The sequence below is a fragment of the Castanea sativa genome, chromosome 9, assembly GCF_040712315.1.
Source record: "Castanea sativa cultivar Marrone di Chiusa Pesio chromosome 9, ASM4071231v1".
In the NCBI taxonomy this organism is placed as follows: Eukaryota; Viridiplantae; Streptophyta; class Magnoliopsida; order Fagales; family Fagaceae; genus Castanea; species Castanea sativa.
In genome coordinates this window covers 13006194-13029803 of record NC_134021.1, presented here as the reverse complement: position 1 = coordinate 13029803, position 23610 = coordinate 13006194, and the positions used below count along the sequence as shown (strand labels likewise).

Below are 23610 nucleotides of genomic sequence, written 5' to 3'. Positions count from 1 at the left end.
AAGGACAAGACCGCTGAGGAAGGGTACCATGACTGTCTAAAAAGGATAGGAAAGATGTATCATTATATTCTTGGGCATTATCTAATCGAAAGACTTTGACTGTGCAATTAAACTGTGTTTCAATCATTTTATGAAATGTTTGGTAAATAGACACAAGTTCAGACCTATGGTGAAGTAGATAAATCCAAGTATATCGAGAAAAATCATCCACAAATATTACAAATTATCTAGATCCCCCCTCAATGGGAACCGGTGCAGGACCCTAAATATCAGAATGTATAAGATCAAAAGGTGCAGACAAAAAAAAGAGTCACTATTATGAAAGGACAATTTTGCTTGTTTGCCAAAATGACAAGAAGTACAATCAAATTTTTGAAACTAAACTGAACCTAAATGACCTTAAGAAGCTAACAACTGAAGACAAGATAAGGATGGATGACCAAGATGAGCATGCCATAAATCAGGTGAGGGGGTGGCAGTGGTAGCAGCTGCAGAAACAACTTGTGAAGGAATCTTCAAGTCATGAACCTCAAACATGCGACCAACCTTACGCCCTATCCCAAGCACTTGACCCGTCCGGGGATCCTGCACATCCACACCATAATTAGTGAATAAAAGATCTACGCCTAATTCACAAAGTTGACCAACATAAAGCAAATTGAGGGATAACTTTGGGATATGAAAGGTGTCACTAAGGGATAAAGCAGGAGAAGAGATTGTTCCTTTATGACTAACAGGCATAGGCGTTCCATCAGCAATGTAAATAGTGATAGAGTGTGCTAAGGGTGCCTTATTAGACAATTGGGATTCATCAGGAGTCATATGGTTACAACATGCAGTATCAAAAAACTAAGGTTGTTTACCTGAGGTGACAGAAAGGGCAGTGGAAGTTTGGGATAAAACCTGTTGAACTATTGCCTCAATATCAGCTGTAGTAAGTGAGGAAGCTAAAGATGGACCTATAGGAACTGATGGATCTGAAGGACACACAGCAGCTGCCCAAGGAAGAGAAGTTTTATTCTGCTCTTGCACAAATTTCTGCAGTTTGCGACAAATTGAGATGTCATGGCCTTTGGCACGGCAAAACTCGCAGCGAGTACCTTTGGAAGACTGAGAGGTGGGACACCCAGAGTTTATTCGTGGAGGAGCAGTGAATGCAACAATGGGAGGCTGTGGAGATGGTGTAGCCAATACATGATCAGATGATGACGTGTGATGAGTAGGCCGATGGTTCTCCTCAGAAATGAGGTCTTTGACAACAGCATTAAAAGAAGGAGTAGGAGACCAGCTAAGAAGAGAAGCCCTAGTAGGCTCAAAATCCTCATGTAAACCCATTATGAAGTGCATAAATTTACGACGATCCCGATATTTGACAAAGAGCTTAATGTCCTTAGAACACACTAGTGGAGGATCTGCAATAGAAAGTTGTTCCCACATAGTAGAAGTCTGAGAATAATAATCAAAAATAGACTAACATGTCTCTTGGCACTTTTGATAAAGCTTTGATTCAATGTGGAACTCCAAGCTTGAATCATTAGTACAATTATAGCGATCAGCCAGAAATTTTCAAGCTGCCTCAGCAGTCTCAAGACAAGGAAGAAGATTATGAATGGAAGGAATAGAGGTATTGATAAACCAAGACAAGATCTTACTCTAAATACTCTCCCATTCCTCTAGGCGTTCTTCATAATCATCCGTTGTAACAGCAGTCTTGGAGGCATCTTCAGCAGCTGTGGCTTTGGACTTAGGGTTTGGTATTGGCTTAGGTATTGAACCAGTCACATATCTCCACAGTTTCTGACCCTTGAGGAAGACAGTCATATTCTGAGACCATGCATAATAGGTAGTGGGACCATCCAACATAATGGTGATAGGACGTATGATATCTTGATCATTTTGTTGACCAATAATGAGAAAAAAAAAGACCAAAAAATGGGATTTAGAGACCTTAAATGCAAAAACGGAGCTCAAAATTGGAATCTACGTGAAAAACTGAGCAAGACAGGTCCTATTGAAAATTTTTGACTTTGGTCAAAGTCAACGGTCAACGGTCAAAGTGTGCTGACATGGCAGTGTGACGTCACCTAGGGCTGACGTGGCAGTGTGACATCACCTAGGGGCTGATGTGGTAGTTTGTGAAATGCAGCAGGCGCGTGATGGCACTGTCCTGGCGCGTGAGGTGCGTGAGAGTGGTTGACGGCACGATGCAGCGCGTGGAACGCGTGCTCGTGAGGCAAAAACTTCAGCCGGCACATGTGGGCGCATGGGAGGTGGTTTCTGGCGACGCTTTGCTGGGTTTTGCTCGGGATTGGAAGATCTGTCAATCTATGCCTTGACTTTGGCAGTTTGATCAACAAAATCGACGAAATCCAAGTGTTCTAGGGGTTGTGGGCGTGACAGCGATGACTCACTTCTAACAGTGACTACTAGATGAAGGCGAGGGCAACGGAAGAACGCCGAAGATGTCCACAGGAACTAGAAAGTTAAAAGAATGGCTCTGATACCATGTTAAGAATATAAAGTGAGAGAGAAAGACTGAATAATCTGTATATTCAGTGTAAACAATAATGTACAATAGAGAGCCTTATATAGGCTATGTATGTGTGCAGTACAAGTAATATGAGTAAACTACAAGTACAGTATACTGAGCCAAGTTCAATGGGCTAATCTAGTTTAAGCTATACACTAATAGCAACCAATTGAAAACTAAGAATATTTCAAACACAATATACTTAGTTTTCAAAAATAATACTTTCCATCAAAATAAACAAAACATAAGTACACAGTAATGATAACTAAAATCTGCTTGGAGTAGTGAAATATGTAATGCTTATAGGTATGTTAGAGTTTTATTTTTTGAGTGATGTTAGAAATACTAAAAATTTTACTATATAATTTTTACAAACTGATTATGTCATCAATCACATAAAACAATTGAGATGTGTATTTATTAGATTGTTAAACCTATCAATTTGTAAAGGTAATATATTAACAAATTTATCCATTTATAAAGATTATGTAGCAAAATTATTAATAATATCTTAAAATTTTTTTCTTAATTTTTCACTCTTAGTCAAGGTATAAATAAGTTGAGTCAGTTCATAGTTCATACATTACAATATATTATATTTGGTTTGCTCTCTACTACACTAGTTTCAATTCCGAACTTCGAAGTCAAGTTGTTTGCATGAAGAGTCAATGTAGTCAATGCATTTACATTGCTTTTGTGCTAAGCTAGCATGGACTACGAGGATTGGGATCTCTATCTCATATACAGACAAAACTATGTGATTTGTAAAGTACTTGTTTATACGTCGAAGATGATTTAAATCTCAAATGTCTCCGTAAAAAACACAAAAAGTATCAATTAATTGAGTCAAAAAACTCTTGGCGTATAGGTGAAGTAATATTTGTCCATACAGCGTGCTCATGCACCAACATAAATCTGTACTTATCTGATTAAATTTATTAAGAATATTCATCGTTAATTATTGTTCTGCGTACCTTTTATAATACTCCAATGCCGTGTTTGGTTGATTTCTCCGGTGTTTTTTCATGGCCCAAAATGTCGGCTAGTCATGGAATCCTTTACTTTGAATATATGTTCGGGAATATTTCTAAGTCCACCCTCTTTGTTTGTTTCTGAATGATGTCCGGTTTCTATGGATTTGGATCACCCACTTGTATATATTTGCTGCAAATGCAATCTCCTACATAAAAACTCCGTTTGGTCACACTCGATCGAAAGCGATCTGTTGCATTGTGGTATATCTATTATTCTTTGGCCATTTGGCCTCGTTTCCAGAAGCATCTAGTTAATTACTAAAGTCTAGTAAACAGAATTAGTTGAAAAAAAATGCTAGGAGTACAACAGTGTATACAATTTTTGTTACAAATTAGCACGTGGCAAGTTGTGAATGGTAAAAAAAAAAAAATAATGGGTCCATTTGAGTTCACATTTTTACTATCACAACTCACCATGTAGCAAGTTATGACAAAAATCGTTTAAATTGTTTTGATCCTACCATTGTTGTTAGTTGAAGCCACAAAAATGGAAATTTTTGCATTGAGTAATGCTTGTCAACCCACAAATTATTGCACGATAACTATTCAAGAGAAATGTCTCTCATGGTGGTTGGGAATTATTGAGAAGACTTAAGGGAAAAGAATTAATTCGTTAACCAACAAAAAAAAAAAAAAAGAGAAAAAATTTCAGTCATCCATGCTAAATACCATAATATCATTAATAATATATATATTTTAAATCATTATAAACCTTTTTAGCATATATATATATATGCACATAACTTATGCATGCATCACGTTTTTGGGTTGAGTGATTGAGTAATGTTAGAAATACAACAAATTTTGAATATATATACAACAAATAACATGGAAGTTAGTACACCTTTAGATTTTTTAAATCTAATTTAAATCTTGAAATGAATAAAATGTACTAAATTTGAAATAGAGTTAATCATTTTTCTAGTGGTATAGCCTACTCAATCTATTTTGTTAGGAGAAAACACTTTTCAAATCTACCCTCTCCATTATTGTAACTAACGAATAAAAAAATTAAAAATTAAAAAGAGAGGAAAATTTCAATATATACCTTAGAGTTTAAGAGTAGCGCAACTCTAAAAAAATTATTAAAAAAAAAACATTTGTAAGGATATTATTTCTTAAATTAAGTATGCAAATTGTTCATTCTTGATTTTTTTAATTATAGAAAGAAAATTATTTTGTTACTTCCTACTTAAAAATTGTTATTGTGACCTATGCAATAAATTTATTGATTTCATGTCTTTATTTTTCAAATAAGATATGAAAAATCAATATGTTTGAACATTATATATTCTATTGTCCTCATTTCCAAAAGTATCTAAGTCATGACCATAGTCAACAAAATTAGTTGAAGAAATATACTAGGATTACAATAATTTACACAACTTTTACCATAACTTGCCATATGGCAAGTTGTGAATTATGAATATAAATTGTGGGTTCATGTGAGTCCACATCTCACAACTCACCACACTGCAAGTTATAGCGAAAATTGTATAAATTGTTCTAGTCATAGCATTGTTGTTAGTTGAAGCCATCAAAAGTTTGCACTGAATAATTCTTGTCAACCCACAAATTAATGCAGGATAACTTTTCAAGAGAAATGAAATTCTCATGGTGGTTGGAAATTATTAAAACTAGTATGTAACTCGTGTTTACACACGGAAATAATGAATTGTAGTGATGGTATTGATGTTAGTTTGAGTTATAAAAATATATAAGATATTAGTTCAGCCAGAACATTTGGATGTACTAAAATAGTTTTTTCTTACAATATCATGATATTGGTTACACCAAATTTTTCATTACACTGCTATTATGTATATAATTTTGAAAATCGCTATTAGATACTACATATACAATATTAATTTACAATCACTGTCCGTGAAATTCTACTAAATACAACACAAAATAAAAGAACAAATTAGTCCAATAGAATTTCTTAAATTGAATGTGGATAGACGCATGGGATCATTTAGCTCGATCAATTACAATTTGTTATGTTCAAGATCCTAGCATACAAAATATCTTAATAGAAAAAATATAATAAATGTGCTCATTAGTTCAAAGAAAAAATAACATAAGAAATCTAAACAATTTAATTTGTATGAAAAGCTAACAAAAGTAAAATTCAATTTTGAATCTAATTAAAAATTCTCTAAGTATTGGATATATATATATATATATATATATATATATATATATATATATATATATATATATATATTATTAGGTTTTTTATGGTTTATTTTTATTGAATTTCTCGTTTTCTACATTGAATTAACTCACTTTAAAAAAAAAAAAACTTACATTAGATAAGACATATGGTGCAAAATAAACTTTAATTGAATTCTAATTTTACACTAAATTAACTAACTTGGCACAAAAATTCAAAAACTTAGATTAGATGGAACATGTAGCATAAAATTAGATTTTAATTGAATTTCAATTTGAAATCTAACTGAATTTTTTCTTAGCTTTACCTAGTAATATATATATTAAAAAGCAAAAGTGTGAGAGTTGTGCTTAATACCATAATATCATTAATAATTTTTTTAAAATCATTATTGACCTGTTTAGTGCACGCGCACTTATGCATGTATCATGTTTTTAGATTAATTGATTGAGTAATGCTAGAAATACAACAAATTTTAATATATATATATATATATATATATATATATATATATATGTATGTATATATATACATACACACACAACAAATAACGTGGAAGTCAATACACCTTTAGATTTATAAAATCTAATATGAACCATGAAATGAATTAATGGACTAAATTTGAAATCGAGATGATCATTTTTCTAGCTCTATAGCTTACTCATTTATTAAGAGAGAATACTATTCAAATCCTCCATCTCTGTTATTATAACTATCATGTAAAAAAATTTAAAAATAAAAAAGAGAGGGAAATTTCAATTTATACCTTAGATTTTAAGAGTAGTCCAACAGCTTTAGGGCTTAAATTGAAATTTCACCTCCCACCCCCAAAAAATAAGGATATTATTTGGTATAGTATGTAAATTGTTCGTTCTTGATTTTTTATTATAGAAAAAATTTATTTTGTTACTTCCTGCTTAAAATTTGTTATCGTGATCAATGCAATAAATTTATTGATTTCATTTTTTAAATAAAATATGAAAAACCAATATGTTAGAACATAATATAATTTTTCATTTAAATTTATATTTGAACTAATAATGAGTGTTTGTAATAAAATTTGGATTAGTTTTAACTTTTAAATAGACTTAAAATAAAACATTTTTCCCCAAAAAAAATAGACTTAAAATATTTTTAAATAGGTTATAACTTGTATTACACTTCCAAAGTTTTACATTGGAGTATAACAAATTTTTTAATATGTTTAGAGTCAATTTACGTGTAAAGATAATTGACAGTTGACGCAAAATTAATTAAGAATATAATGCATGACACTTTATACAAAAGTGAAGCCTATTTAAAATCTAGATATTTTTTTTTTTAAGAAAGAAAACTTGAAATATTATTAAAAAACAGAAGTAAAATTGGCAAAATAACCATGCGAAACTTGTGGAGGTACATCTTCCACAAGTTTGCAAATAGAATCTAATTTGAATTCTTAATTGAGCTTCCAATTGAATATATTATATATGATATATAATAATTAAAAAATACATTAATTTATAATAGAGTGACAAAAGATTAACATCGTAGCTTTTTTTTCTTTACCTTTTTTCAGGGATCCACTTATACAGTTATTCCATTGGGACAAACCAAAAAAAAAATGAATGACAAAAAAAAAAATCCAACAGTTTATTGCATGACCCAAAAATAGAGTCGAAAAACGGATAATAAATGCTGATTATCACTTGATATATCTCAATTAAATTATTTACAATGCACTAAAATCTAATATATATCTCATAAATATTTTTCAAAATTATTTTCTAATAATGATCTTAAAGTATCTGTTAAATTTTTCTGTTTTTAATATATTAATAAAATTTTGGATAGGTTTTATTCTAATACCTCTAAACTATCTTAATCCATATAAGACATTCCTATACTATCGCGCACTTTTGGTATGGTGATCATTCCACAAATATAAGTGTTTATGGAGTGTGGGGGTAAGAGACGAGGTTTAATTTTTTAAGAGGAAGTTTCACACTCATATACACTTATATTAAACTAAAGTAGAATTTCTATCTTAAAAAAAAAAAAAAAAATCCTATAATCTGATAAGCAGAATCTAAAAAAGCCCAATGTAACAAATACTATTTATGTTTTGCCTCCAAAGTCCAAACTATTGGCAGCCTTTTTATATGGGCTTATATATTGGGCTATGTAAACTGAATTCAACTGGCCCAGAAGAAAAAAAGCTCTGTTATCAAAGAAAAAAAAAAAGTGTCCTCAATCAAAGAGGGAGAGAGAGAGAGAGAGAGAGAGAGAGAGATTGCTGATGCGAAATACGAAGGAGCTTGAGCTCTTCAGGAAACAGTGAAATGAAAAGAAAAATAAGGTACTGATTCTTGCTTTTCCTCCAACTGGGTATGTAAATATCTTATCTTTATTCTCTTTTTTGGTTTATTCAGTTCTTGACAAAGTGGATATTCTTTGTAGCTTTGTATTGGGTTTACTTTGAGCTGAGCTTCTGATTGATTTTTTAGTTTCAAAGGACTTGTTTTTCATTGTAGGATGAATGAGTTTCTCGGTTTTTTTTTCCCTCATTGCATGCTTTTCTAGTTTTATACTACTTACTAGGCCCAAAATGTGATTGCTTCTATGATTAATGTCTTTAAGGAGTTGCATATGAAGTATGAGAAATTTGGCAAAACAAAAGAAGGAAAAAAAGAAAAGAAAAGCAAACTTGTTGAATGTTGCACTTAGAAGAAAACAGATGACTTGGGTTTTATAAATGAAGGTCAAAATCTTCACCCATTTGATTAATGCAATCAATTGTGTTATACATTTGAAGATTTTGGTGTATCCATTTGCTTGTGTAGGTTGTGATAGATTCCCTGTACATTACATATGTTGTTTTTCTTTAGTTCCTTTTATAGATGCTGTGGCTCATAGAAATGTTCTTTTGTCAGTGAAGAGAGAATTATAGGCAATCACATGTTGAAGGAGATGGAAATTTTTCTTAATTGTTACTCAGGAAAACAGAATATTGATTCGAGAATTAATCTAATTTTAGATTGTGAGTTTATAAGTTGAGAAGTAGATTTGAAGGCTATGGTTTCTTAATTTATATAAAGAAATAAAAATAAGCTGCTGACTGAGCATAAATTGCTTAGCCCGCCAATGGTGGAGGCCCCCAGATTACCCGGAATCTGTTTCTTGTGTGTGGGGTTAGTCGCCGTAGGTTTTACTGGCTAGAGGTGAGTTCAAAGGACTCTTCTTTAAAAAGGTTATATATATATATATATAAAGGGCTGCTGATTTCTTAGTTTGAATAGGGCATCTCAGGAAGAACTTCATAGGGATTTCTTGGAGATTATTGTTTATTATTTTATGGGTCATGGCTCATGTAGTTCTAAGGTTAGGTCCTTAGTTTTAATGCCTTTCTTTCTCTTTTCATTTTCCCCCCTTCAAATGGTTATATATTATTATTGGATTTGATGGATAACTATACAGTGTACATTAAATTTTAGCCTAATTGTCTTAATAAAGAATTTAAGAACAATAAAATTTATATGTAAAATGTACCTGAGTTCTTACTTTGCTTACTTTATGTTACGGTTATATTTGAAATCTAGTAAAACCTCCTATAAGTATTTACCAGTTGAAAAAATAGATAATACAGTAAGAGTTTGACAATTGAAGAGATTTTTATGTGACTTTCTTTTGGGTCACTCATGTGAAATGTAGTTTGATGTATGATCCTATTTGCAATAAATAGTTTATGGTATGTATTAGTAACAATTACTACAAGATTTGAAGTGTCTTGTAGTTCTGGTGCTATTACTTTTGCCAATCATATGTATGTATTTATACATTCACATTGCTTTTTTCATGTAGATTTTTCTTCACGGTACAGGTGTTATAATGTTAATTCTTAAAAGATACACTCTTTGGTGCCCATTGCTTCAATGGAGTCCCCTGTAAGTTTTTCCATTTGCGTCTTAATTTTTAATTTATATTGTATTTTAATTTTGACACTTTGTTGTTTCCATTAATCAAACATTGTACTGTGGTTTTAAAACTAGACTGGAAAAAGAACCAAAAAAGTGAGAGGTTCAAGGTTTTGAAATTGGACCGTTGATTTATATGTCAACAACTCTGCCTGTTTAGCAAGGCAAACATCACCATAGTCAAATGCAAAATTTGGCAATCAAAATCTTTGAGGAAGGCCAACTGAGCAAAGACCTTCTCATCCTTGGGATAAATTTTAGTGGTTGGTTTCTTTAAACTTGTTGACTGGCTTGTGATTTGTTGATCTGATCCAATTCTTCTGGTATTAAACTTAGGAGAATGAAACAGATAGATCCTTATATTTTCTTCTGAATCATTCATATTCACTTTCTTTTGGGTCCCCTTTTACACTCTCTTTCTACTAGGGCAGTTTGTGCCACTTTCACTCCAAGTCAACAAGCTTGTATTTCTCCCTCTCGTTTGGTACCATGTATTCTGATCAATCTCAGGTCGGTCATGCCTTGGAATCACTGCCACAAACATCTCGTAGACATGTCATTGAGCTCCAGGTCTTGATTGAATCTTGGGCGAATAATTATTCCTAGAAGGCCCACTGTACTTGTGAATGGTTTCTTGGTCAGAAGGTTCAACTGCAGTGTATTTTTAAGTTGTCCGGTTTTGAGATTTTATAGAATCGGCTGAGCTCCTAGTTCACAGTTGAACCACTTGGACCACCCAGTCCAATCCGTTTTTATAACAGTGCATTGTGCTGTTCTCTTTAGGTCTTGGTTGTATGTACACAATGACACTCTCACTGTTGTTTGGCACTGTCAATTGGTTTTTCTTTTTTCTTTCTTTATATTCTACTGTGAAGTGGTATTGTCCGGTACCTCAAACAATCCTTATGAATGCTTCTTTGTTTTGTATTTGATACAACCATTTGGAATTAAACTTGCCAAGGTCATGTAATCTTAAGCATTCTAAAAATTTCTTTTAGCCTCAATTTTTGCCCACTAGCTCTTTTAGACTTTTAGTTGCCCCATCTTTTTTCTGTACCTCATATCTTTCCTTGCTTTCAGTGTAATGAAACACAGGTTTCTAGCAGAATTGATGACCGATCAACCAGTGATGTGGTTGTGAGACTACGAACGCAGGATGGCCGAGATGAATGGATATACTGTCACGCCCTCATATTAACACAAAAAAGCAAGTATTTTGCTGACCGCCTCTCTGAGAATTGGCCAACATGTCAAATCCTTGACTCACGCAACTGTGTTGACGTTTATTGTCTTGAATCTAACTTTGACTACCATGTCAATGTTCTACGCCTTCTCTATGATGTCATAGATGGCTCAGTGGATGACATGTGGCATGGTGTTCGAAACGCCCTTGGTATACTCCAGGTGGCTGTTGAGCTTGGTTGTCCACAAATTGTTACTGCTTGTGTGAACTATTTGGAAGCTGTCCCTTGGGAAGAGGCTGAGGAGGAGGAAATTCTAAGAATCATACCACATATGGGATCACAAGCAGAGCCCATTCTTGCCCGTCTCCAACCTGTCAATCCATCAGCTATAATGGGGATATTTCTCTCAACCATTCGATTTGCCACATCATCCCCTCCTCCATCCATGAATGATCTTAAATCTTCAGCCCAGGAGCAGCTTGAGTACATGCTAACTGAAGATGATGATGCCCCTCTATTAACTGCTGATGAGGAGATAAAATTGGAGGTGAAAGAATGTGTAAAGAGACTGTTTGCCAGATTCAGTCATATATTAGAAGCTTTGTTATGTGAACCTGTAGAATCAGTTTGTGAGGCAAGAGTCATGCAGTCATTTCAATCCCATCTATCTGATTTGTCATGGGCTGGTCAGATATTGAATAAGCTAGAAATTATGAAAGAATATGTCAACAACTGGATTGATGCATCAGATAAGATAGTCAAGGTTGTTGAGCAAGCAAATCCAACAGCTGAAATTACTGAGACAAAGTCAAAGATTATTGAAGTTGCAGCAAAAGTTTTAGAGGCAATAGGGTATGGAACGGTTATATTGCCAACCACAAAACGGCTTCATGTGGTAAAAGTGTGGCTTCCATTCGTGAGAGTTACAAAACCTGTGATTGATTCTGCCACAACTAATGGTGACGATGCTATGACAATCAAAATAGATGGTGAGCTGTGGCAATCCTTGGAATCCACATTTGTTTCAATAATTCTTGCATTGCCATCCAAGGACCAAGCAGAGATTTTAAACGAATGGTTAGGAAATGAACATATTTGCTATCCCGACCTGACAGAGGCATTTGAGGTGTGGTGTTATAGATCCAAGGTTGCCAAGAGAAGACTATCATTGGTCAGTGGCAACAATGGTATAACCAAAACACTTTGACCTTTTTGCATATTTTTGTTAGGGCATTGAGTTGTGTACCCTTCTAGTAATCAAAAGCATCTAGAAAGAAGAAAATCCTTACATAGATGAGAAAATGATTTAGAAGGAAACTGTTGCTAAAGGGGGGGGAGTGTCTAAATTAGGGGCACCTGCTTTGAATTCCTTGTTCAATGTATAATTGCACTTTTTGATTTTTAGGGTATTGTAAATCATATGTAGATCTTGTTTACAAGTAAAAATTGTAATTGTTAAGTTGTTGATTTTGTGGAGTTACTGAAATCATAGTATGAAATTTACTTAGAATGGTTTTGATTGTAAGGATGAAAATATATCAGCATGCGATGATTGTACACTTAATGGATATCAGCATATGCTATTATTCTATGGTGAATGAGCATGAGGTCCTTGGCATGTTTATTTTTTAAGGATAACTAATGAAGATTGAAATACTGGATTGGTCGAGTTAATTGACTTGTATTTTTTGCTCTTTTCAGTTTCAGAGCACTCTTGACTGCTCTTTTACTGTTGAAAGAATTTCAAATAATTTGAACCTTTCAAATAATTTCTTATGCCATTTTCTTATGTGTATGTATGTGTGCACATGCGCGCTCTCATGGTAATTTATTTCACACAGCCAGTGAGATTTGAACCTCTGAATTTTAATCCACCATCCCTAAGGGGGCCAAAACTGTTATTTGGGCTAAAGCCTGTTTAGCTTCTTCTCTTTTCCGAACAAGTGTTTTTTGTCCAAATTGGCCCCATTGTGTGGTTCTGATTTCTGGTTCCCTAATAAGCGTGCAGCATTGAGATATTTGTTTTGTTTTTGTCCATTTTGCTATGGAGAATGTCAGGTATTTTCCTTCTACTATTATGATCCAAATGGCAGATATTGTTTCTGAAAAAGCATAAAATTAATGGCAATGAAAATGGCATTCTTCAAGATATAGTGTTTAATTTGTTCTCTCTTTCTTTACTTTTATTTTTTGGCTAATTGTGAACAAACCAATGCTTATAGAGACTTATCTGCTACAAAAAAAATTAGAAAAGCTTCTTTCTGCATTCTGAAATGATTATAAATTATGAGTTTCATCATCATTAGTTTATTGTGCTCAAGCCACTAAAGCTACCAAATTTAGGTCAAAATAAGTTATTAAATTTAGTAGTCCAAGGCAATTAATCACCTAGCTAAAAGAATATGAAAGAAGCTTAGCTAGAAAATTTCTTCATATCATTTTTATATATTAGTAAAGTGTTAAAAGTCTTACAAAGATAATCAGTATCCTTGCTCTTGAAGCAATCTTAAATATTTGTCTTTTATATATAGCATAAATTGTCTTTTTTATATTTCCTGTTTCTTTGTCTATTAAATATTAACCCCAGCATGGCAAGAAGTGGATTGGCTACTCTTGTCCTTTTTTGTTTTAAATATGTATTTTATTTTTAGATCAAAATACGATTTTGTTGATCAATTACTATAAGCAAAAGAATCCTGAATCAGGATAATAGGCAGGTTGTTAATGTATTATAAAACAACATGTTGACAATGTTTAATTGAAAGCCATCCTTGGAGATATTAACACATTTTGGAAAAATTGTTAATAGGCTTTGTCCAAAACATTTTCATTATTTTAATAGATTGCTTCTCCAATATAAAATTTTATCCAATTTCTATGCCATTTAAATACTGCAATTTAAATTACAAAATTTAAATAAATAAAAGAACTTTAAAAACTGGATTCTAAAATGAGAATAATGATTATTTTTAGTAGCAGTATGTATGAACGTATCTGCATATTGCATTTTACTTGGTGGGATGCGTGTGTGTATATTTAAATTGTGTCAAGTCTAAGCATTTGAGTACAAGTAATAGTTACTTTATCACATGATATTTTACTAGTGAAGACCTCATTAAAGTTGAAGGAAAACCAGCAATGATTGGATATGATGTCCTTATAGGAGAGAAAGAAGCCATATTTCAATTCATGTATTGTTCAAGCTTGAATACGTGAAAGGAAATTTTTAATGCATTTGCATGAATTGATTGGTAGAGTAGAGTTACCTCTACTTTTCCTTCATTTGATGGAATATACAATCATCACACTAGCATATACTTAAAATCATTAAAATTATTGGTATACCCCAGATTACTAATTTTTATGACAACAATCCATCTATCCCATCTTCAAAACTTACAAAAATAATATACAATCCTCAACCATATGCTCTGAAATCCTAAGCTGTCTAAGAACGCAAATGGTTCTATGCAAAAGTATAAAACCTATACTAAGTAAATTTTCTTCTTTCTTTACACTACCATGCAGTTTCCATTCTCCCCTAGTATTATAGGGAATAGAAATGAATTATGAAACATACCCTGAACCCATAGTATCATCTATCTCATTTCTTCATGCTCCTGTTTAAGCCACAAAGTCTGGCAACAATTGTGCAGCAAACCTCTTTGGGTTCTGAATGTTGATGCTCTCATATGCAGCTGAAGAGTGAGGGGTGGAAGTGTTTATGGCACCAAACTCGTTTGGTTCACCAATGTCTACTCTTCTTCCCAATTGAATGCTTTGATTAGGGAGAAATGTGTGATGGGTTCCAGACAAGGAGAGGTTTTCACAGTGGGGGAGACCAAGAGTGAGAGAAACTCCATTGCCTGAAAACCTTGGTGCAAATTGCTCAGCATCAAACCTTCCTATTTCCCCAATTGGGTATTGCCCAAAACCTCCAATGAAGTTGGTTTGGCTGCCCATGAATGAGTAGCCATCTCTGCTCTGCCTTTCATCACCAAATTTCATAGAAACTTGCTCATTATTTGCCTCATTGGGCTTGATATCCATGTTGACATCCATGTTTATTGATGGGACACTATTTGGAGAATGCAGCATGTCATTGCTCCTTGGTTTCTTGGGACTTCCTTGTGTGATTCCTTCCAATTCTGATGATCCAATGAGAGAGAATCCAGAGTGGTTCCTCATATTTCCTCCGACCGGAGATGTTGAGGCTTTGGAAATTGGAATTGCAGCACCATTCTGGTTTGTAGAATTCTCTTGTTTGGAATTGAAACTTCTGGTTTGGTTTTCAGTTGCAGAACTTTTCTCTTGTGGAGCACTGGACTTTGATGCTGAATCATCATTGCTCTTGCTTGTTTTGTCCTCTGATCCATTCTGCTCTTGCTCCTTGAGTTCCTCCAAATACATCTCCTCCACCATTGGCTTCCAAAGACGAACACGAGCATTGATGAACCAATTAGACACCTGCATAATCACAAAGCTTTTCAGCATCAAATTTCCATAAACCAATGAAACCAGCTATAAAGAAATACAAAGACTTTAATATAGTACCTGGCTCCTAGTAAGCCCAGTCTGCTTTGCAAGCATGTGCTTATCTGAATCCTTAGGATATCTGAAAAATCCAAATTCAACATTTAAAAAAATGTCAATAAAACTATTGAATGTTTGGAATGTGAAGAAACCAATTTAACAAAAGATTATTGTCAAAGTATTGCCGACAGAAAAAAATTTGAAACTAAGTCTTGTTGTATTATTAGAAAAATAGTCAAAAGTGATTAAATTTATCACGTCTTATCAATTTGAGCTTTTGAGAAAATATTAATTTATTATATTATCAAAGCAGATGACCTGAGTTTGAACCTTTAATCATCACTTTATATCCATTTAAGCTTTTGGAACCATTAATAATTTATCAAATTATGACGGTTGTGAAATACTTACGGGTGAAGAAAGTGGTCAAAAAGCCAAGCACGAAGAACAGAAACTGATCTTTCAGGCAATCCTCTCTGGGGTCTCCAAGCATTGTGTTGGATCATTCCCAGCTGTTGGAGAGCTCGTTGTTGTCTAAGATGGTGATCAACATATTTGAGTCTTGAACCTTCAATCTTCCCTCCTAGGCAATCTTCTTCACCTAAGCTCTTATTTGCAGCTCTAATTTGACCAGTTATTGCATCTTTCAAACACCGAAACTGCTTTGAGATCGTCTGTAGAGCAAGGGCTGTGTATGTTCTAGCTGAGCCTAATCCAGCTGCTTGTTCAAATGAGGAAATCACAATCTGCATCTGGTGGTGGTACTGCCTGTACCTTTGGTCCACCTTCACATAACAAAACATAAACCAAAGTAAAAATGATTAGTGAATTATATATTGGTATCAAAATTCAATTACTTTGAAATCCTTTCAGAACTTTATACTCCAAAAAGTATAGATGTCACCAATCTGACAACTAAAACATTTCTTCTTAAAATAATCCAACTATGAAATTCTCTCAATGCTGAGACTCAAAATAAAAAACTCAATGAAAAAACAGTGGACAAAATTTCAAACCCGATTCCCTTTGATCAAAAGCTTTTTACTTCAAAAATATATTTCAACTAAACTAATAGAAATAATAAACACAACACACAGACACACACACATATATATACAAGAGACTATTTACAAAACCATACTATTACAGCCATACCTCATCAAGCATGTTAATAAGCTTTGCCTTCTTCATCTGAATTTCCTGCCTCTCGGCCGTGGATAGCTCGGCGGCCCGCTTACCGCTCCCTTCACCGCCAACTGAGCCGTCACCGCTCACCGCCACTGATGATTCTCCAATTACCTTTCCATTGACCTTCTTTGATATCTCACTCTTAATTCCATTCCCAACATTCACAACCTCATCAAGAAGGTCTTGAGCAGCCTTCAGGTACTTAGAGCTCAGCAACACACTCTGAATACCCGAGACACCATTAGTGACCCCGGAAGCTGAAGAAGGCGACCCGCCGGCCGAAACCCGCATATGCTCCTCCCCGGAAATGGCGGGCCCTTGAGCCTGCGGTGGAACATCCCGGTCAGACCGGAAAGACCCATATCCCCCACCAGTCGGTTGCTGCGAAGAGAGACTCAAAGACAGTCCCTGCTGCGCGCGTGGGGTCTCACGCGCCGCCGTGTTGGGGTCAATTGAGTTCCAAAGGTTGTACTGCATACGCGGGGCGAAGCCATGCAAGGCAGAGAACTCGTGGTGTGCTGCGTGCATGGATTGGGAAGCGGGGTCCCCAGCGGAACCCGCGTTGGAAAGTGGGATGCCGACGAATTGCTGGGTGTGGGGAGGCGGCGCGTGAGGCAGATTCAAGGAATTCGCGGCAGCAGCAGCCGCAGCTGAGTTTAGAAATACAAAGTTGTTGGATTGTGACTGCGGTGGCGGGGGTGGAGTGTCAGAGTATTGTACATAGCCTCGGTTCATGAGCACCAGGGTTTGTAACCCGTCGGCTGCTTGGATTTCAGAATTGCCATGAAAGTACGTCGCCATCGTTTCTTGGAAAAGATGTGTGTTTTTGTGGGTTTACTTCAATGAAAAGAGACCACGTTAGTTAACCTTCAACATCTAGGTATATATATATATATCATGTAACCAACACAAAACAAAGACATAAACAAAAACAAAAAACATTCACATACACGAACATAGTCACAAAGTAACTCTTTTTTCAACCTTTTACATGCAAAAGAGAGAGACAGAGAGAGTGAGTCAGTGAGTGAATGAGTTTGTTGTTGTTATTGTTGTACCTTATGAGTATGGGAGGGTCAGAGAGAGAGAGAGAGTCTCTGTCAACCCATGAAACAAAGCTGTCTGGAATGGATGAATAGGACTACTATGTTGGAGTCTCTGAAGGTCTTCTTTTTCAGACAAATATTCCTGGTGAAATCAAGAGGCAAAAAGACCATAAATTTATTGAGGTTATGATGTTGAAACAAGTTTGTGCACAAACCCATCATTCTATAGCATGTAACTATCATAATTCTGATCTATCCAGGTTGGTCTTTGAATCTAAAGCATCACTCTTCAACCAATAATTACAAGAGAATGAAGTGACAGTTGAGCTATAGCTTAAAAGAACCACTTTTTATATGATCTTTCTCAAGAAGTTTAAATAGTAGGAGGAGGAGGAGAAGAAGAAAGAAGAGGGAGTAAAATATGCAGCTATCTTTGGCTTTATATATGGAAAGAAAGGGAAAGGAGAGAGATAAAAGAGGTAAAGAAATTGATGGAGAGAGAGAGAGAGAGATAGAAAGAGAAGGAATCGATTAGAGTATTAGTTAATAATATTGGTACCTGGTGTGACGAAAATCCGAGTGTGCACGTGCTTCATGATCATCTCTGCACTGCAAAGGAAAGAAGAATTTGGCTTACAATGACTACCCACTTAGAACACATCACAATTTGAGAGAGAGAGTGAGAGAGAGAGAGAGAGAGAGAGAGTTATATAGACCAAAACAGTTATGGCTATTTAGAATTGAGGGATAATAGAAGAGGATAGATACATCAAAAACAATAGCACTACACCAACCTGAGTCTATATATGTATGATCTATTCGATACCTATAGGATTTTTATCAGTCTCTTCACATATAAGAGGAAAGCCCTCTGTCAGCCTCAAATCTCTCTGCAACTCTCTCCAACTGAAAAGGGCAGAAAAAGCAGTGAAGAGAGAGATTGAGTTAAAAAGGCTGAGAAAAAGATACCCATCTTTATTCACTTCATTATCCACACATTTATGATCATTCTTATGAAAAATAAAAAATTAAAAAAATTAAAAAACAAAAATTAAATTAATTGTTTTGCAGGTTATTTGAAAAGGAAGTTAAAGTTTTAAAATTAAAAAAAAAAAAAAAAAAATTGGGTTTATACATGGTACTCTTCTCTCTCTCTTTTATGTGCTTTTGAGTGAAGTACCTGCGAATAGATCAAAACAAGTGAGAACTTCCTCTTGATTTGACCCTTTCCCTTTTCAAATCATTTGATGCAGCCAAGCACCCTTTGATGAGCAACAAAAGAACTTTTTTTTTTTTTTTTACAGAGAGAGATGTGTCTGTGTGTTTATAATGAACAAATAAAATATAATGAAAATGCAATTTCAAAGTGTGTCAGAAAGATACAAACAGCTGAAAAACGAGGAAACGTCTACTTCTAGCTAGCAGAGCTTAATTTTTATTTATTTTTTTATAAAAAAAAATTGAAGGAGAAGATGATGAAGAACAAGAGGGAGGTGAGGAGGGTCCTATTGTTCAATTAAATATTAAATATCTTCTTGTCCTTTTCATATTTTTGTTTTTTTCTTATCAACTTTTTTATATATTTCTTGTGGTTGGATGCCAGAGTTTGAAGATAAAGCAATTAAATTCCTAAGGAACACAGAACCAACCACCATAACACCCACTTTAATGCTTAAAAAGTTATATTTTCGACTGTATATATTTATAATATAAAAAGAAAACATTTTGTATTTTGCTAATTCTTATACCTAAATGTCATACGTAGTAAAATTTAAATATCTGTATTTGCTAAAAAAAAAAAATAATCCAATTTAATAAACATCAACAATTCGTGCATGTCGATTAAACGCGTGTTTGCAAATAAAAATATTCTATCCCATTAATAATGCTTCATTTTATGCTCTATTAATCTTTATGTGTCTTATATTTTACCTTCTTCTTTTTTAATTGACAAAACTATTGTTATTTTAAAAGGTAACATAAATGTGACAAATAACTGCTCAAGCTAAAAAATATATATATAGTACAAAAAAGAGGATAAAAGATTTTGTTTTGCAAAGGGGATGAAAGATTTTATTTTAATTCATATTCCATACCTACCTACATTTCAAACCTACTAGCAAATAAAATATTGCTAAATAAATAAATTATATTGGGATTTAGTAGTTCCACCACTTTTTTAGTTGATTTTATTTTTTCCCTAGAAATCTTCTTCTTTAAATTATTTTTTTTCTTTCTTTTCATTATGCCGCCTTTTGAGAGCTTCAAAGAGGATCCCAAAATGCACATTAGGAATCCGTTCCCTAGAGAACAAGAAAGAGTGTGAGCGGTTTATCAACATTTAAAAAAAAAAAATTAGAAAAAATAACAACTAATATAACATGAGAAAATGAAAAAAAAAAATATATATATATATATATATAAAATTCAAGAAACTAAATAATAAATAAATCAAGGTCGTGCTAACAAGTACTCTTAAAATATTAATTTTTTTTTAAGCAATCTATTAAAGTTTTAGTTAATAATCTATTTAAAAAAAAAATTAACACTACTTTTATAAAAAATTATCAAAGTATTAATTACCTTATTTTATAAATTTTTTCTTAAAATAAATTATTAACTAATTCTTTAAAGACATCTCCACGCATTTCTAACCATTTTAGTCTCATGCAAAAGGCAATCCCAATGTTTGCAACAGTCTGACTCCTTAAAGGACAAAAAATTGTCACTTATACACAGAATCCTTTCTTCTTCTTTTTTTTTTCTATTTTAATTACCATGAATTTTGGGTCACCATCAGTTACAATGATCAATGATGGGCATCAGAATGAGCAGTGACAAACTTTAAAGTTTCTGATGTTAATAGGAGTAGTGGTATTTTTTTTTTTTTCAAACTTGGAGACGTTCATGTTCATCATCATCAGGGTAAACAGTGTCTGGTGGTGGTGGGTAGGGGCTTATTAAATTTATATATATATATATATATATATATATATATATATATATATATATAGCTTTCTGTGCATGGGCTTTGTAATCAAACTGTCATTCTCTCAAAAATCAATATCAGTGTTATTAATTCTCAAATACTTCCTAGGATCTTTCATCAAAACTTATTGGCACTTTCCAAATCTATATTGATCGGTCAGACATTAATTAACTATTCTATACCTATAGTTTCACTGCTAGTGCTAGTTAAAAGCTTCTGTCACAAAATTTGTGTGCTTAATCATCTTAATCATCTGAAGTACATAATTGGTTAGAAACTTCTTAAATGACCATTAATATATGAATCTGTGTATATACGTTAAGCCATTTATTTTTAAAAATATTTTATGAAAAATTAAAAAAGTAGTAAAATTTTTTCAATTTTCGATAAAACTTTTTCTAAAAATAGCATATTACGTGTGTGCTTAGAGTAGGGGTGGCAAAATTTGACACTACCCGCGAACCCGACACGACACGACACGAAATTAGCAGGTTATGGGTTGAGACTTAACGGATTCGTGTCATATTCGGGTTGACACGGCTAACCCGTTTAATAAATGGGTTGGGTTAGTGTTAAACACATAGAACCCGTTTGACCCGTTTAATTAAATGATATTTTACCAATATACCCTTCAAACTCTTGGTATATAAACTTATTAGTTGTTGTAATTTATTTTCTTTGACATATTGTGATTGATTATTTGTGATATTAGGATATGCTTTAATTTTGGATGATTATTTGTGATGCAGTTACTCGTTAGTTCTGAATTTTATATTAAAAATATTTATTTTTTTATTTTTTCATTAATTATTATTTTTCATTTTGATAAAAGTTGATAAACAGGTCGACATGACTGACCCGTTTAATAAATGGGTCGTGTTAGGGTTGAGGAATCTTGACCTGTTTAATAAACATGTCGGGTTAGTGTTGAGCTATGTAGTCGAATACTCATGACTTGACACGACACGAACCCGACACGCGAACACGAATTGCCACCCCTAGCTTAGAGCACAAATTAGTAAAATCCTTAATATATATATATATATATATATATATATATATATATATATATATATGTATGTATGTATCTCAAATAAGTTATTTATCCAAAGGTTATGAATGATTTGATCAAATTGAACCTTCCTCCCTTTTTTTATTTGAAAATTGACTCTTCTTCTTCTTCTTCTTCTTTTTTCTTTTCTTTTCTTTTCTTGTGATTACCTATATATATACACATTGGTGTCAATTCAGGTTAGCGTGTTGAGTTCGTGTTGTGTCGAGGTCGGGGTATTCAACTAAATGGCTCAACTCTAACCCGACTCATTTAATAATCGTATCATGATCCTTCAACCCTAACCCGACCTATTAATAAGGTGGGTTGACCTGACCCAACCAATTTGACAAGCTTATTAAATGAGTCGTGTTGAGTTGACACGAATGTAACACATCCCATTTCAATCTGCATAATATTAAATATAACATCCATCTAGAAATAATTTTTTTTACATCCTAAAAAGCAGTGCATACATTTCAAGTCTTCAACCCACATTCAAAATAATATAGTTTAACAAAAATATAACATTCATCTAAAAATAAATTCTTTACACTCCAATAGAAGTGCAACACTTCAACCTAAATTCAAAATAACATAATTTAATAAAAATAAAATAACATAGTTCAACAAAAATATAATATCCTTAGAACTCGGTTGAAATAAAAAAGAAGAAGATATTTATAAGAATGTTTAGAGGTTTAGGGTTTGTAGGGTTTAGAGATTTAGGGTTTGTAAAGTTTCAATTTCCAATTATATCCCTTGTAAATTTTTTTAATTACTCACTTTTCTTTTTAAATTCAAAATATATGTTTGGATATATAAGGTATTTGACAAATCTAAAATAAAATAAATATTTATTTGTTATACGAGTTAAATGGGTTGTATTAAATGGTTCATTTCAGGTTAAAACAAATAAATTGACGTATCAAACGTGTTTATTACGGGTTGACCCGCTTATGACACATTTTTTATTATGTCGCTTTCAGGTCGACCCGTTTATGATCCAAACTCATTAAGGCCCAACCCTAACCCGAAAAAACTCTTGTCGAGTTTGTGTCGTACTTGCAGGTTGGGTTGAACATTGACACCCCCTACCCAAAAATAACCTTTCTCCTTTTTTTTTTTTTTGGGTGGCTTAAATGAGTATTTATTGTCAATGCATTAATTATTTAGTTTCCCACGTTACTTTTTAGGGTTCGCCAGCAAGAATTTCGAGGACATTATTTAAATGAAATTTATTATTCATGGACCACGAGCCTTTTATATTTCAAGAATATATATATATATATATATATATATATATATATATATATATATATATATATATATATATATAATTATGTTAGGTGCATTACCCACTTTTAGTATATAAGTCTTTTATAAAATTGAGAAGAAATTCTTAAAATTTTGATGATTCTTAAAATATTATATATATATATATATATATATATATATATAAAGAGTCTTGAAAATTAATATCTCAAAGTATCAAATAGGAAACAAATTGGTTAAGAAATTTATTTAGTATGTAAAAAAAAATGGCTAAGAAAATTATTTATTTGATATGTTGTTAGTAATACTTTTTTATTATAATATGTGTTAGTAGTACATTTATTGTTACACCATGTGGGAGGACAAGAGTTTGAGAGCATGGGTAAATTAGAGAAGTTCAATGTCAGAAGAAGGGACCTTGGAAAGCAGTGACGGCAAGCCCTCGGGAAAGTTATAAACAATTCACCACAAACATAGGAAGGTTGCAACACCCGAGGGCTTCGAGGATATTACTGTGTCCTCTTAAGGTCCGAGGACCAGTTCTGAAGACCATCAGACATAAATTAAGGAAGAGGAGAAAGATTTGTCATTAAGCATGAAAGGGAAGAATGCATATAAAGCATCTATTATCTCCGCATTCAATACTCTGAA

At 33.2% G+C, this 23610-nt stretch overlaps 2 protein-coding genes across 7 annotated transcripts; one reads left to right on the top strand and one right to left on the bottom strand.

The window, feature by feature from the left end:
* The first annotated feature begins 7971 nt into the window (after window positions 1–7971).
* Window positions 7972–12384, top strand: LOC142609488 (BTB/POZ domain-containing protein At3g05675). Of its 2 annotated transcripts, none has more exons than XM_075781082.1 (3): window positions 7972–8078; window positions 9600–9663; window positions 10774–12384. In XM_075781082.1, the coding sequence occupies exons 2-3, from the start codon at window positions 9652–9654 to the stop codon at window positions 12082–12084; spliced, it is 1323 nt and encodes a 440-aa protein (XP_075637197.1). In that variant the 5' UTR covers window positions 7972–8078; window positions 9600–9651; the 3' UTR covers window positions 12085–12384. The 2 variants fall into 2 exon arrangements, with proteins under 2 accessions (XP_075637197.1, XP_075637196.1); XM_075781081.1 differs by having other exon boundaries at window positions 7991–8078; window positions 9581–9663.
* A 1808-nt stretch (window positions 12385–14192) lies between these two features.
* On the bottom strand, window positions 14193–19128 carry LOC142610899 (BEL1-like homeodomain protein 1). 5 transcript variants are annotated; one of them, XM_075782877.1, is made up of 8 exons: window positions 18825–19128; window positions 18439–18550; window positions 18204–18253; window positions 17657–17786; window positions 16566–17435; window positions 15822–16195; window positions 15432–15492; window positions 14193–15344 (listed from the first exon to the last, which is right to left on the bottom strand). In XM_075782877.1, exons 5-8 carry the CDS (start codon window positions 17397–17399, stop codon window positions 14502–14504), a joined length of 2112 nt encoding a protein of 703 aa, XP_075638992.1. In that variant the 5' UTR covers window positions 17400–17435; window positions 17657–17786; window positions 18204–18253; window positions 18439–18550; window positions 18825–19128; the 3' UTR covers window positions 14193–14501. The 5 variants fall into 5 exon arrangements, with proteins under 5 accessions (XP_075638992.1, XP_075638993.1, XP_075638991.1 ...); XM_075782878.1 differs by lacking the exon at window positions 18439–18550 and having other exon boundaries at window positions 18825–19104; XM_075782876.1 differs by lacking the exon at window positions 18825–19128 and having other exon boundaries at window positions 18439–18781.
* Window positions 19129–23610: the final 4482 nt, after the last annotated feature.

What these genes read in the sequence shown, in the direction of transcription:
- LOC142610899 (XM_075782877.1), bottom strand. Translation starts at nt 17,399, where the DNA reads ATGGCGACGTACTTTCATGGCAATTCTGAAATCCAAGCAGCCGACGGG. An exon ending in TTTGACCACTTTCTTCACCC is followed by an intron (nt 15,493 to 15,821) that starts GTAAGTATTTCA and finishes TGGATTTTTCAG; the next exon opens with ATATCCTAAGGATTCAGATA. An exon ending in CTGGGCTTACTAGGAGCCAG is followed by an intron (nt 15,345 to 15,431) that starts GTACTATATTAA and finishes GTGATTATGCAG; the next exon opens with GTGTCTAATTGGTTCATCAA.